The 15,828-nt window shown below is 39.3% G+C and overlaps 1 protein-coding gene across 1 annotated transcript; it reads left to right on the top strand.

Annotated features, from left to right (window-relative positions):
- The first annotated feature begins 10,258 nt into the window (after window positions 1-10,258).
- Window positions 10,259-13,150, top strand: LOC123483993 (E3 ubiquitin-protein ligase TRIM16-like). The gene is made up of 5 exons (XM_045213955.1): window positions 10,259-10,408; window positions 10,660-10,749; window positions 11,205-11,502; window positions 12,832-12,874; window positions 13,074-13,150. Exons 1-5 carry the CDS (start codon window positions 10,302-10,304, stop codon window positions 13,148-13,150), a joined length of 615 nt encoding a protein of 204 aa, XP_045069890.1. The 5' UTR covers window positions 10,259-10,301.
- Window positions 13,151-15,828: the final 2,678 nt, after the last annotated feature.

Consider the following 15,828-nt stretch of genomic DNA (forward strand, 5'->3'; position numbering starts at 1 on the left):
GTGAACATTACTGTAGTCCAGTCCATGGTTTCATTATACTGATAACTACTAGTGAACATTACTGCTAGTCCAGTCCATGTTTTCATTACACTGATAACGGATGGACTAAGGACTCCATTCCATGTTTTATTTATGCACTAGTTGGTCTACAGAGTTAGTGAACAACAATGCACAGTATCTATGTATCCCCACAATGCTTAATGAGCTATAAAGGCTATGTAGTTGTGAATATCTACCTTTTTCCCAGTAAAAATATCAACATAAACTGTAAAAAGAATGTAGAAAGTAAACATGTACCTCAATATTTACAGAGGGATTGTTCACATCGATACACTTTGATTCAGTAAAGGATATTCAATGACACTGTACCAGAGAAGACTGGTGGGAGGAGCTATAGGAGGATGGACTCATTGTAATGAATGGAATGGTATCAAACACATCAAACGTATGGAAACCACATGTTTGACTCCATTCCATGAATTCCATTCCAGCCATTGCAATGAGACCATCCTCCTATAGCTCATCCCACCAGCCTCCTCTGCACTGTACAGTTCTATGAAAATATACCATGACACGGGAGGGCTTCAGAGGTGTAAAGCAGAGGGCTTTAAAATATATATATTTTGAGATGATGGGCTTAAAATGTAACTTGTCAACTGTTATTTATCCATGTACAATTAAAAATTGGTTCAGAACAGGGCAGCACAGCTGGCCTTTTAAATGTACACTGCGATAATTGATCATTTGCATGTCAATCTCTCCTGGCTCAAAGTGGAGGAGAGATTGACTTTTTAGTAAGTATTAACATGTTGAATGCACCGAGCTGTCTGTTCAAACTAAAAATCGCAGCCCCTCCACCCCCAAACGACTTCCCGTGGCTATGGTCTCTGTACATCTGAAAGCGTCCCTTCACTCCTTTAATTTCTGCTGTCTCTGCTATAACGTCTCCGGACCCATCAGCTCTACAAAGTCCTCTGTCTCCACCTAGAGGAACAAATGAGTGATTACAACTATCACAGGAACGCCAAAAAGTTGATACGAATCCTGTATAATGTTTTGTTTGTATTTTCACTGCATTTAATAACTACGAGCAGAAGACACATTCCCACATTATCAAATCAAGACAGCAGGAGGAATGGTAAGTTAATATTTGTATTATGAAAGTCAGGTGTTAGATTCTTTGGGAGTCGATTCTTATTCAACTCAACGAAACTTGCTTATAATAAAGAGCCGATTTTTCAACTTCTTTCTAATAAATGACAAGTACAAAATCTAGTACCCCGCTAGGCCCACTACCATAATGGCTGAGTGCGCACAAGGAAGACCACGAAAAACTTCTCTTTTCGCTGAGATTCTCGCTACCTGACGCTGAGATTTAAGATATTTAGCAGATATATTCATATATTTATGCTAAAATAAGAGATGCTTATGAGGAAAGAAATAATTGTGTGTATTGTATACATACAGTGTATTTCTTCCAAACTTTGATAGGCGGTCATAGGCCTAATTGAGTCCCGTTACATTTTTACAGTTGTTGTGTCCGAATATCCATCCTTGCATTCTAAATAGTATGCATTTTAGGTATGCGAAAATATAAAGTTTTATATGTGAAATTTGGAAAATGGACTAAGCTTTAAATGCCAGGATGTTATACCAATTTCGGCTATAATTCGCTGCACTGTTGAGGAAGTACACACTGTACCCAAATGTACCGTTAGTCTAGTATGTTGATATTTGTTGCTTACTGCATTCATTTTTGCATACATTTTTAGTAAACTGTACGTTTCTAAATAGTATATAGTACGATTAGTAATACACATTATGTCGTTTTAGTAAGTAGTAAGCAATACAGATTTCGGATACGACCTATGACTCCCAGCCAACCTTAACAAAATGGATTCATAAAAACTTAGCCACTTTGGTTTTGCGTTGGGCCATAGAGATAGACAGCAGAGGCAGCTCTATTGATGCTATCTCCTTTTTAAAGTAGTACACTGGCTGATCCCTCCCGATGACCCGGCTGGACACAACAGGGTCACCAGGAAAGATAAGCCAATGAAGGTGGAAGCCCCACCCACTTGACTACGTTAAAATGGTGGAACCGCAGCTCATGCTATTACAGCCTTTTGGCCACTAGAGGCCTCTATCATTCTCTATGGATGGGGCAGGTTGGGGCTAGCCGGGATACAGTTTATGTCAGAATTGACCAGGATACTTTTCCTAGCAGGTTAGGAGAAATACTCCGCAGGTTAGTATAATTAACGTAGTAGGTTGGGGAAATTAGGTTCAAGTTAAGTAAAGGGTTAGGGTTAACTAAAATGCAAAAAAAAAACTTTTGACGTAAATTTGACATAAACTGTATACCGTCTAGCCAAGACCAGGTTGGGGTGGATTGGTGTCCCACCTAGGGAAATTATACCATTTCCTAAAAGAGGACTGACACGAAAAAGACAACTAAATAACATAATTACATATTCACTATGTAATTATGCTACATTGTTTTTTATTTTATTTTTATAATAATAATAATTAAAACAAAAAAACATTCAGCCTTTACTGCTTTTCACAGTTGCATTCTGTACCAAATGCTTTACAGGATGTCATTATAATGTCAATTTAAATCCCCAGCACAGCAGGCCAACAATAGGCCTAATCTGCTTTTGTGTTTAAACGTTTTAATATAATGGTATTTACTCTTCTTATTTACAGATTGATATGGGACCAGACCAGTCCTCTTCAGGATTGTGAGGCCTCCTCTCTGAGAGTTATAATGAGTTATCATCAGGGGGCTAAGGGTGGAGCCATCCCTAAAGAAAGACAGAAGGATGGGTCACCAAACAAGGATCTTGATGAGACCAGGGACCCTTATATGAGGTGTGTCTGTGTGTGGTGTGTGTGTGTCCGTCCATTGGAGCACATTGCACTTCTAATGTTGACATCTGATGTAGTTATCAGGATAACTGTTTATTATAGTAATTATCATGATAACTGTTTATTATAGTACTTATCAGGATAACTGTTTATTATAGTAATTATTAGGATAACTGTTTATTATAGTAATTATCAGGATAACTGTTTATTATAGTAATTATCAGGATAACTGTTTATTATAGTAATTATCATGATAACTGTTTATTATAGTAATTATCAGGATAACGGTTTATTATAGTAATTATCATGATAACTGTTTTTTATAGTAATTATCAGGATAACAGTGTATTATAGTAATTATCAGGATAACTGTGTATTATAGTTATACTTTTGGCCAAGGGGGATGAATACTTTTGCAAGGCACTGTACATTAATTGTTTTTGGGATTATAGCACTGCAATCATTTACCTGTTTGAATATACTGATTTGTTTTACACGGACTCTCATTCATATAAACATACTGAGAGAAGTGTATTGCTTGTCTTTGTCAAGGATTCAAAATGTTAAGAGTTTACCTCTGATTTCATTAAAAAATCTCAGCATTATTTTATTGTAGAAAAATGCATGTAACATATCCCATGTTTCATCTGCTAAAAAATCTAATGATACAGTTCAACATTTATCATTTAGACTTTTACATGTATTGACGCAAAGTTAATTTGAATTCATTCCCTCTTATCATAAACACATTGAATATAATGAATATTGATTGGGTCTCTGTACCTCCTTGAAAGCATCCCTTCACTTCTTCACTCCTATCCTGTCTGCTTTCACTGCCAACATTTTAGGACCAATGGTTTATATATACACTAGATGACTAAAAAAAAGGGTGTGACTCCATCTTGGCACTGCCCCGCCGTTGTAAAAATATTTTGGAAGCTAGAGAAATGCATTTATTAATGTCTACATTTGTTTTTGCCACGTTTGTTCTATTTCATACACTTTTAAATGATATGTGAGATAAAAAAATAAGCATAAATATAAAAACATTTTCCTTAAAGTATAATTTTATAGAAAATACTAATGTTACTATCCCCACTACAACAAAAATACAAAAATGCATTACATTTTGTCCTTGAAACATTTAATTGAAATAATGTAGAATCCATTCATTCCTATGGAGGACCTGTCAATATGGCCGTCCGGTGGCTTCAAACCATCTCATTGGCAAATACATGGCATTTGCAATCCAGGGTTTATATAGATATTGCTTCGGACCCATCAGCGCAACAAAGTCCTCTGCTGCCACCTGGAGGAACAAAGGAGTGATTACAACTGTCACAGGGATGACAGAAAGCACATACGAATGTGTAGGCTATGATATAGTCTGATCTATGGTTGTTTTGTATTTTAACTGGAAGTCGTTTGTTCTGAATTGTTTTGTATAATAAGGTCTATAACATCATGAATATAATTGATGCTGGCCAGCCTGAACCTGACGCAGTCACCAGACGAAACTGAAAGTAAAAATTTCGTTTCCAGCATTTTATTATTGCTGTATCAAAGTCTATGCGTCATGCTAGGCTACACGAAATGCAGCAGGAAAGTGGTAAGTCAACATGTTTTATCAAAGTGTCAATTGACGATATTTTTATGATTGGCAGATAGGATAATTGTTATCCAAACTAGGCGAAACTTTAGAACTCATAACGTCGTTGCAATTCCTCAGGTAGGACTTGAACACGTAACAATCAAATGGCCCTTGGAACATACAGTATCTTGCATAATGGCGGGGCGGATTGCACACAAGGAAGTATACGAAAATGATTTTACACAACATCAAACCTAAGCCTGTTATTTGTACTTACCATACATGAGACGTGTTAACATGTATACGATTAAATAAGTACTTGGCATTGGCAACTGCTATTTTACCCCGTTTGAGACGCAGTACAAGTAAACTAGCTGGCGGCGTTCCAGGTCATATGTTTTGCAGTTGCGCTGCTAGTCTTAGAAGATTGGTATGTCACATGAACGTGTCTCATGAGATGGTAAACTCTTATCCATGCGTTGTGACCAATGTTCACTCCGGCGCGCAGTAGCCCCGAGACTGCCGCGCCGAAGAAATACGTATCAGTTCACCGAGAGAAGCACGAGATTGAACTACACTCAACTTTCTAGAGTTTCCCTGTTAGTTAACACTATCAACGTTTCCCTTTACTGTGGCAATTGTGATCGAATCAACGCAATCTTAGCCACTTTCAATACAATAAAACGAACTATGCAAGACATAGAATGAACTATTCCACCAATGCTCCTTATAGGACACACCACTGCACTCTATACTCCTCTGTAAACTGGTCTCTGTATACCCGTCGCAAGACCCACTGGTTGATGCTTATTTATTAAACCCTCTTAGGCCCTCACTCCTCCTGTCTGATATACCTACTGCAGCCCTCATCCTCCACATACAACACCTGTTCTGCCAGTCACATTCTGTTAAAGGTCCCCAAAGCACACACATCCCCGGGTCGCTCCTCTTTTCAGTTCGCTGCAGCTAGCGACTGGAACGAGCTGCAAAAAATACTCAAACTGGACAGTTTTATCTCCATATTTTCATTCAAAGACTCAATCATGGACAGTCTTACTGACAGTTGTGGATGCTTTGCATGATGTATTGTTGTCTCTACCTTCTTGCTGTTGTCTGTGTCCAATAATGTTTGTACCATGTTGTTGTCATGTGTTGCTGCCATGCTGTGTTGTTGTCTTAGGTGTTGTGGTGTGTCTCTTGTCATGATGTGTGTTTTGTCCTATATATATTTTTTAAAATCCCAGCCCCCATCCCCAAAGGAGGCCTTTTGTCTTTTGGTAGACGTCATTGAAAATAAGAATTTCTTCATAACTGACTTGCCTAGTTAAATAAAAAAATAAAATAAAAGAGATGTTGTTGTAGGCAGAACGCATCTGAGTGGGATTCTATTGCATTGACACGTATGACAGCGCGTACGCTACACAGACTGGTGCAGCATAACCAATCAGAGCTGCAGTAGGCATATATGCAAATAGACCATTGCCATATATGGATCTGTGCCATTTACTTTGAACTGGACTGTTTACTTTGAACTGGACTGTTTACAGCATGAGTGGTCTTGAGTAGAGGCGCTTGTTTTGAGATCAAAGCCAGAGCTGCATATAGCCACTTGTGCACATTTTGTTCATATCCTTTGCTAGTTAGTTAGATATTAGCCAAGTTATAGATAATTTGTAGTCAGCAATATGGGAGTGATTGCTTCCTACAGGAGCACAAAATGTGTAAATGTCTAGAAAGCTTTGAAAAGCAAGTCAGGTAAAGAGATTTTTTTTGTCTTAAAGGGGCAGTGTTGTATTTTGAGAAGTAGCCAATAGGAAAGGGAAAGAGGGATACCTAGTCAGTTGTACATTGAATGCATTCAACTGAAATGTGTCTTCCGCATTTAACCCAACCCCTAGGCAGTGTAGCATAATTTGTCAGATTTTCTGTAATAATGGTATGAGAATAATAATGCTTTTTATTTTGTAAATTGGTTTCTTGCATCAAACAATAACAACATTTTCAGTCACCTCCTTGTCCGAATGACAAGTGGATAAACAGGTTAATGTCAAGCCCATTATGTATTTTTTGTGTGCAAAAGTCTCATGGAATGTAGGCTGAATGATAGAACAGCTATATGTTAAAATGTTATGGGATGCATTTTCTCCATTGTTTTTGATGGTAGGCCACTCTGGTAGGCCTACATGATGATCAAATAGCCACAGTAGCCTACTTGGCAACTGTTAAAACTGTAACTTAAAGCGGGTACAGCCTCAGTGTTCACAGTAAACGCACACCGGAAGTTGCACAGAATTTTCACAACGTTCAAGTTTGCGCTCAGCAGACCTGAAAATTGCTCAGTGCCGAAATAATTAGAGGGAACATTGGTTGTGAGATCTAATGTTCGTAGTGCAACTGCAGAAAAAGACAACCTGGAACGGCATCTTTCTCTGGATTAACTGGGTCAGGTGTTACTAGCTACTTGTGAGGTTAATGAATCTCTGTTCTCCGTCAGATAAATATGGTCTCAAAATGGTGGAGTGCTGTATACTACAGTCTATAAACTGTGTGAAACAAACTCAACTCTAAGATTGGTGACTATAATTTCATTAGAAATGACTGATAAGAAAATGATCAACTAAATCACATGATGATGGTGCACCTTTACAAGTAGGCTATCCTAAATCAACTGATTTATCACACTAGCCTAATACAGCAGCCATCAGCATTATATTATGAGAGTATTGAGGCAGTGCTGGACAGATACCACGATTTGTTAAGACACTCTTATTTATGTGTGTAGTGTAGCCTACTAGTGAACATTACTGTAGTCCAGTCCATGTTTTCATTATACTGATAACTACTATAGTGTAGTCTACTAGTGAACATAACTGTAGTCCAGTCCATGTTTTCATTATACTGATAACTACTGTAGTGTAGCCTACTAGTGAACATTACTGTAGTCCAGTCCATGGTTTCATTATACTGATAACTACTGTAGTGTAGCCTACTAGTGAACATTACCAGAGTCCAGTCCATGGTTTCATTATACTGATAACTACTGTAGTGTAGTCTACTAGTGAACATAACTGTAGTCCAGTCCATGTTTTCATTATACTGATAACTACTGTAGTGTAGCCTACTAGTGAACATTACTGTACTCCAGTCCATGTTTTCATTATACTGATAACTACTGTAGTGTAGTCTACTAGTGAACATTACTCTAGTCCAGTCCATGGTTTCATTATACTGATAACTACTGTAGTGTAGTCTACTAGTGAACATTACTGCAGTCCAGTCCATGGTTTCATTATACTGATAACTACTGTAGTGTAGCCTACTAGTGAACATTACCAGAGTCCAGTCCATGGTTTCATTATACTGATAACTACTGTAGTGTAGTCTACTAGTGAACATTACTGCAGTCCAGTCCATGTTTTCATTATACTGATAACTACTGTAGTGTAGTCTACTAGTGAACATTACTGTAGTCCAGTCCATGTTTTCATTATACTGATAACTACTGTAGTGTAGTCTACTAGTGAACATTACTGTAGTCCAGTCCATGTTTTCATTATACTGATAACTACTGTAGTGTAGTCTACTAGTGAACATTACTGGTAGTCCAGTCCAAGGTTTCATTATAATGATAACTACTGTAGTGTAGTCTACTAGTGAACATTACTGTTAGTCCAGTCCATGTTTTCATTATACTGATAACTACTGTAGTGTAGTCTACTAGTGAACATTACTGAAGTCCAGTCCATGTTTTCATTATACTGATAACTACTATAGTGTAGTCTACTAGTGAACATTACTTTAGTCCAGTCCATGGTTTCATTATACTGATAACTACTGTTGTGTAGTCTACTAGTGAACATTACTGTAACTCCAGTCCATGGTTTCATTATACTGATAACTACTGTAGTGTAGTCTAATAGTGAACATTACTGTAATCCAGTCCATGGTTTCATTATACTGTTAACTGATGCAGTCACAATTCCATTCCATATTTTACTCATGCATTAGTTGAGCTACATGGCTAGTGAACAACAATGTAGGCTATCTATGTATCTCCACAATGCTTTCGAAATCAGACACCCGACCTACATTCTAATAATCTCTCTTACCCCATGTTACCCTATAAAGAGCAAAATGTGAACAAATATTAGTATTTATTTTTCACTGTATGTGCACTGTAGTGGCCATTAGGACTCGGTTGGTTGTAAATATTAAACATTACAGTAAATGGGGACACTAAACAACATAGTTAGCACATCCTGACTATTTAGCTGTTATTTAATGTGAAAAAATGGTTGCACTTTTCTGAAAACTCGTCAAACAATTCCTGAGATATTTACCTATTAGAAACAATTAGAAAAATTATAATGACACAATTACGCACACTTACCATAAAATGACCTAAGTGTGATGATAATTGTGATGATAGCCATTTGAAAGAACCAGAAAGAAAAAAGTATCACGGTGACACCCCCACATTGGTCACTGAGCCCAGAATGTCTCTCAAAGGTACAACAGGACCTAACACAATGAATAATGTGGAAACTGAGCAAGTTGGGGTGACTAAACTGCTTGGAGTAACCCTGGATTGTAAACTGTCATGGTCAAAGCATATTGATACAACAGTAGCTAAGATGGGGAGAAGTATGTCCATAATTAGGCGCTGCTCTGCCTTCTTAACAACACTTATCAACAAGGCAGGTCCTACATGCCCTAGTTTTGTCGCACCTAGACTACTGTTCAGTGGTGTGGTCAGGTGCCACAAGGAGGGACTTGGGAAAATTGCAGTTGGCTCAGAACAGGGCAGAACGGCTGGCCCTTAAAAGTACACGGAGAGCTAACATTAATGACATGCATGTTATTCTCTCCTGGCTCAGAGTGGAAGAGAGATTGACTTCATCACTGCTTGTTTTTTTAAGAGGTGTTGACAAGCTGAATGTACCGAGCTGTCTGTTTGGAATGCTGGCACACAGCTCGGACACCCATGCATACCCCGCGAGACTTGGGGACTCTTCACAGTCCCCAAGTCCAGAATAGGCTACGGGAAACACACAGTACTACATAGAGCCATGACCACATGGAACTCAATTCCACATCATGTAACTCAGTCAAGCAGTAAAATCTGATAAAAAAAAACAGATAGACCTACACTTTATGGAACAGCGCAGACTGTGAAGAGACACACACACACACACACACACACACACACACACACAGGCACACACACAGCATTCGTAAACACATGCTAACACACACCCTCTACACACACACATTTTAATGTTGTTATTTTGCTGTATTATTGATTTTTGTTTTGTAAATATGTTATGGTAGAGTAGTGTGTAATAATGTGTTGTGTTATGTATTGTTTTATTGTATGTAAATTGTGAGTGGACCCCAGGAAGAGTAGCTGCTGCCTTGGCAGCCGCTAATGGGGATCCGTAATAAATACAAATACACAGTGGCATGCAATGTATGGTCTCAGAGATATCGACCAAAAAACGAAAGTTCATTAGAAAGGACAAAAATGAATTGCTGGGTCTCAGGAGGATACGATGATACAACAAGAGGAGTTTACGGTGTATTGGGATTTTTACCAATGCATTTATCACTACGTGTTTAGGCTGTTGTATTTTCACAATTAAATTAGGCACAAAATGCATTACAGAATGACATTATAATGTCAATTTAAATCCCCAAAACAGCAGGCCAACACTAGGCCTACTCTGCTTTTTTGTTTAAACGTTTTAATATAATGGTATTTACTCTTCTTATTTACAGATTGATATGGGACCAGACCAGTCTTCTTCAGGATTGTGAAACCACCTCTCTGAGAGTTATAATGAGTTATCAACAGGGGACTGAGGGTGGTGCCATCCCTAAAGAAAGACAGAAGGATGGGTCACCAAACAAGGATCTTGATGAGACCATGGACCCTGATATTAAGAGGTGTGTGTGTTTGTGTGTGTGTGCGCGCACAACTGCTCGTTGAAGACTTCTAGATCTGTATCCTATTTAAAAGTAATGCATTTTTAGAAGGATACTGAGTTACTGCATAGTACATTTAACAGAAAATATGAACGATTTGGTAAGCGTAAATGACTGAGGACAAACCAAGTACAAAGGTAGTTCACTTCTGTAATGCTGCATGTGATTTTAGTATTTACTAAAGGTGCATGTATGTCTTGTATTATTTGCAGTGTCCATCCAGAGATAGATGAGTCTGTTTCCTCTGGTTATTTATCAATGAAGAGTGACCAATCCATGGAACTCCCTTTTCGTTTCAAAGGGTAATATTTTACATAGTCCTTTGAGCCTATGTCATAATAATAACATTTTCTTAATTATTTGTGACTTAAGGTGAGACAGAAATGCACATAATGATATGATGAGTAGGTTACCATGATAACAGATAGTTATAGGTAGGTTACCATGATAACAGATAGTTATAGGTAGGTTACCATGATAACAGATAGTTATAGGTAGGTTACCATGTGTTATATTATCAGGCCATTATGTGTTAACCTGAATGGGTCATGTTCTTTTGATCAATGTATTTGATAAATTTGGCCCTGTGTAGCTCAGTTGGTAGAGCATGGTGCTTGCAACGCCAGGGTTGTGGGTTCGTTTCCCACGGGGGGCCAGTATGAAAATGTATGCACTCACTAACTGTAAGTCGCTCTGGATAAGAGTGTCTGCTAAATGACTAAAATGTATTAAATCTTATTTTCCAATTCCCAACCAGGCCAGGAGAGGTACCCTGTGATATCTGCTCTGAGGTCAAAGCTGTGAAGTTCTGTCTGACCTGCACTCTCTCCTACTGTGAGACCCACGTTAGGAAGCACTACACAGTACCTAAACTACAGAGACACACCCTGGTGGAGGTGACTGGAGACCTGGAGGAGAGACTCTGTCAGGAGCACCACAGAGCTCTGGAGGTGTTCTGCAGGACAGACCAGATGCTGATCTGCTTGGAGTGTTCAGTGACAAAGCACAAAGGTCATGACCTGATCATTGAAGAGATAAAACAAACAGGAAGACAGGTAGTTGATTCCCCCCCTCATTATACCTGAGTATACACTGAATATACATGGCCAAAAGTATGTGGACACCCCTTCAAATTAGTGTATTCGGCTATTTCAGCCACACCCGTTGCTGACAGGTGTATAAAATCGAGCACACCGCCATGCAATCTCCATAGACAAACATTGACAGTAGAATGGCCTTACTGAAGAGCTCAGTGACTTTCAACGTGACACCGTCATAGGATGCCAATTTCGGCCTTTCTAGAGCTGCCCCCGGTCAACTGTAAGTGCTGTTATTGTGAAGTGGAAACGTCTAGGAGCAACAATGGCTCAACCGCGAAGCGGTAGGCCACACAAGCTTACAGAACGGGACCACTGAGTGCTGAAACGCGTAGAGCGTAAAAGTTGTCTGTCCTCAGTTGCAACACTCACTACCGAGTTCCAAACTAACTCTGGAAGCAACGCCAGCACAAGAACTGTTCGTCGGGAGCTTCATGAAATTAGTTTCCATGGCAGAGCAGCCGCACACAAGCCTAAGATCACCATGCGCAATGCCAAGCGTCGGATAGAGTGGTGTAAAGCTGCCATTGGACTCTGGAGTGGTGGAAACGCATTCTCTGGAGTGATGAATCACGCTTCACTATCTGGCAGTCCAACAGACGAATCTGGGTTTGGCGGATGCGAGGAGAACACTACCTGCCCGAATGCATAGTGCCAACTGTAAAGTTTTGTGGACGAGGAATAATGGTCTGGGGCTGTTTTTCATGGTTGGGCTAGGCCCCTTAGTTCCAGGGAAGGGAAATCTTAATGCTACAGCATACAATGACATTCTAGACGATTCTGTGCTTCCAACTTTGTGGCAACAGTTTGGGGAAGGCCCTTTCCTGTTTCAGCATGACAATGCCCCCGTTCACAAAGCGAGGTCCATACAGAAATGGTTTGTCGAGATCGGTGTGGAAGAACGTCGCTGGCCTGCACAGAGCCCTGACCTCAACCCCATCGAACACCTTTGGGATGAATTGGAACGCAGACTGCGAGCTAGGCCTAATCGCCCAACATAAGTGCCTGACCTCACTAATGCCCTTGTGGCTGAATGGAAGCAAGTCCCCGCAGCAATGTTCCAACATCTAGAGGAAACTCCATATTAAATCACATGATTTTGGAATGAGATGTTCGACGAGCAGGTGTCCACATACTATTGGCAATGTAGTGTAATTATTACAGAAGATTTGCTAATACTGTTAATTCAAGTTCATGCTACAAGCTTTGTCATTGCTTGTTTTGCAACATAAACATTTAGTTTTTTCAATGAAAAGATTGTTTCTTACTCTGTTTCCACTGCTGAAGACTTTTGATGGAGAGCAACGCCAAAGGCCAGAGTCAGTCGACGGTAAGTGCATGTACAATCAATAATGAATTAACCCAAAAGTTGTTCTTTGAGATCTTTAGTGATAGCTCATAACTTGTGAACAATGATGTACATAACGTTTGTAAAAAAGTATTTAAGATATAATTTGTTACTCCTATTCTGATATAAGTAAATTAGTATGCATTTGTGGTTCCAATTAAGTCTGTTTTTTTCTCTCCAGTGCTGCCCCCTCCTGGGAAGATCCAGGTCCTGTCAGTGAGATCAGACTCCGTGTCTCTGAGCTGGGGGTTCTCCTGAGGGGCTGAAGGCACCACACAAGTTCAGAGTGACCTGGGGCTGTGACCTGGGGGAAATGGACTCATCAAAAGTGAAAGGCGGGTATCATCTTAAAATAAGCAGTCTCCAACCTGGTGAAAAGTACCAGTTCAGTGTGGCAACAGAGGGAGAAGATGGAAGCCAAAGCAGATGTGTCTCAGCATCCCTATCCACAGGTAAATAGGCTGGTTTTAGTCATGTTTTACTGACATACTTTGTTGTGTTTTAAGAGCGATATTGTTATGGACTCATCTGTCAAGGAAGATCTTCTTACAACAAATCTTGATTTTTGTTCCAGTGGTTCCACCCAGAGACTTAAAGGTAGACCATTTGAACGATACCTCCTTCACTCTCCACTGGTCCAAGGCTGAAGGAATGGAGAAAGTCCCACAACGCTTCCTCATATCCTACTGCAGCCCAGGAACAGACCTCCATGCAGAGAATACTAAAGACTGCCACAAAACATTCTCAAACCTGCAGCCTGTTACTGAGTACACCGTCAGCGTCTCAACTGTACTAAAGAATGGGGAAGAGAGTGAACCTGTCTCTACAACTATCTGCACTAGTAAGAGATCTCCTCACCTTATTACAGTTCATCATCTTTACCAGAACAGACATTTTGCTATATTACAAATCAACTTCTATTGTGACTTCTGTTTTTAGCTTATTCCTTCCCACATTATAAGTGATTGCAAAGACATGTTTATCCCTGGCCTTATTCTACATTTTCTCCTTTAGCCCTAACAATAATGTATTTTCCCTTAGTACTTCCTGCTCCAGACCAGATTAATGTTGACTCAATGGACACCACATCAGCTACTGTTAGCTGGAGCCAGCCACCAGGATTGGACCAAACCCAACATCATTACCAGATCTCCTACCACTGTCCAGGGACAGAACCACACATCGTACCACATCTTCACACAGTATCACTCTCTCTGACCTGCAACCTGCTACTGAATACTCTGTCACTGTCTGCACTGAGTTGGAAAATGGAAAGCAAAGTCAACTGGTGTCTACAACCCTAACCACAAGTAAGTACCCTACTTGAGTATTATGTCTGTTGTCAAACTGACTAGTTGTCAAAATCACTGTAATATTCATTAAATAATCATAATGGATTTGTCAGCATGCAATGTAAAGGTACAGTATCTTCCCTGAGGAGATATATATGATGGTGAATTCCCCAGATCTCATCGTGCTCTTAGGTGCTGAAATCAATCGAATGTATTTTTTTATCATATTTGAATTCATGCTTTCCTCCATTCCTGTTAGTAATTTTGTCAAGGAGTTGATCTGTCTCTGCTTGCTTACAACTTTATCAGTAGTACAGTGTAAAACACTTATTGTGTAGAGGATTTCTAATCACACCACTCTTTTCATTTATGTTTAAGTAATAAGGCATGATAACCTGGGGACTATAGTGTGAGTAACTCTTGACTAAGTGCTGTTCTTAGGAGGGTATCATTCATGATAATTTCCGGTTTCGAGGGTCTTATTGCTTTTATAAAATGGTGCCAATATTTAAAAAAAGATTATCAACATGTTTTCATTAAAAATATTGTACGTTTTGCTAATTCGTTACATCCTGTACATCTAGCAAATTCATGAAATATAAAGTGAATTGTTAGCATTATTTTGGTAAGACAGCTGTGTGTACGGTGCATTCACATAGGCTGTTTGTAATAGGTGAATTACCCTATCTATCTGGCAGCCTGTATTCTTTACCAAAACAGCATTGCTGTAGGGCACTGTCCATGGTGCTGATACAGAACAGCAGAGATAGGCTAAAGATTTCAAAAGCATGCATTGATCTCAGAGTCTCGACATTTTAACTTTATGTTTATTGTGGTATAACGTGATTATTTAAGCAGAATTCAATATAATTCCAATGCAAGAACGCCCAAAAAACGTATCCCCCGCGTCGCAGAGGAAACTCTTCATTTTTGTTACATTACAAATCCAACTTTTGTTGTGTGACATATGTTTTTAGCATATTTCTTACCCGAATCAAAAGGCTTTGCAAGCCGGCCTTTTCTACTTTTCGACTACTATTCAACTTTTTCCTCCTGTAGTATATTTCTAGAGATAAACTGTAATCCTGACATTAATGTATTTTCCCTTAGTACTGCCTGCTCCAGACCAGATTAATGTTGACTCAGTGGACACCACATCAGCTGCTGTTAGCTGGAGCCAGCCACCAGGATTAGACCAAACCCAACATCATTACCAGATCTCCTACTACTGTCCAGGTACAGAACCACACATCACTACCACATCTTCACACAGTATCACTCTCTCTGACCTGCAACCTGCTACTGAATACTCTGTCACTGTCTGCACTGAGTTGGAAAATGGAAAGCAAAGTCAACTGGTGTCTACAACCCTAACCACAAGTAAGTACCCTACTTGAGTATTATGTCTGTAGTCAAACTGACTAGTTGTCAAAATCACTGTAATATTCATTAAATAATCATAATGGATTTGTCAGCATGCAACGTAAAGGTACAGTATCTTTCCTGAGGAGATATATATGATGGTGAATTCCCCAGATCTCATCGTGCTCTTAGGTGCTGAAATCAATCGAATTTATTTTTTTATCATATTTGAACTCATGCTTTCCTCCATTCCTGTTAGTCATTTTGTCAAGTAGTTGATCT

The sequence above is a fragment of the Coregonus clupeaformis genome, unplaced genomic scaffold (genome assembly GCF_020615455.1).
Source record: "Coregonus clupeaformis isolate EN_2021a unplaced genomic scaffold, ASM2061545v1 scaf0177, whole genome shotgun sequence".
In the NCBI taxonomy this organism is placed as follows: domain Eukaryota; kingdom Metazoa; phylum Chordata; class Actinopteri; order Salmoniformes; family Salmonidae; genus Coregonus; species Coregonus clupeaformis.

Bases quoted from the DNA above. Each gene is read 5' to 3' on its own strand.
- LOC123483993 (XM_045213955.1), top strand. From the start codon at position 10,302: ATGAGTTATCAACAGGGGACTGAGGGTGGTGCCATCCCTAAAGAAAGA. The intron at 11,503-12,831 runs GTAGTTGATTCC...CCACTGCTGAAG, and splicing joins TAAAACAAACAGGAAGACAG to ACTTTTGATGGAGAGCAACG. The intron at 12,875-13,073 runs GTAAGTGCATGT...TTTTCTCTCCAG, and splicing joins AAGGCCAGAGTCAGTCGACG to TGCTGCCCCCTCCTGGGAAG.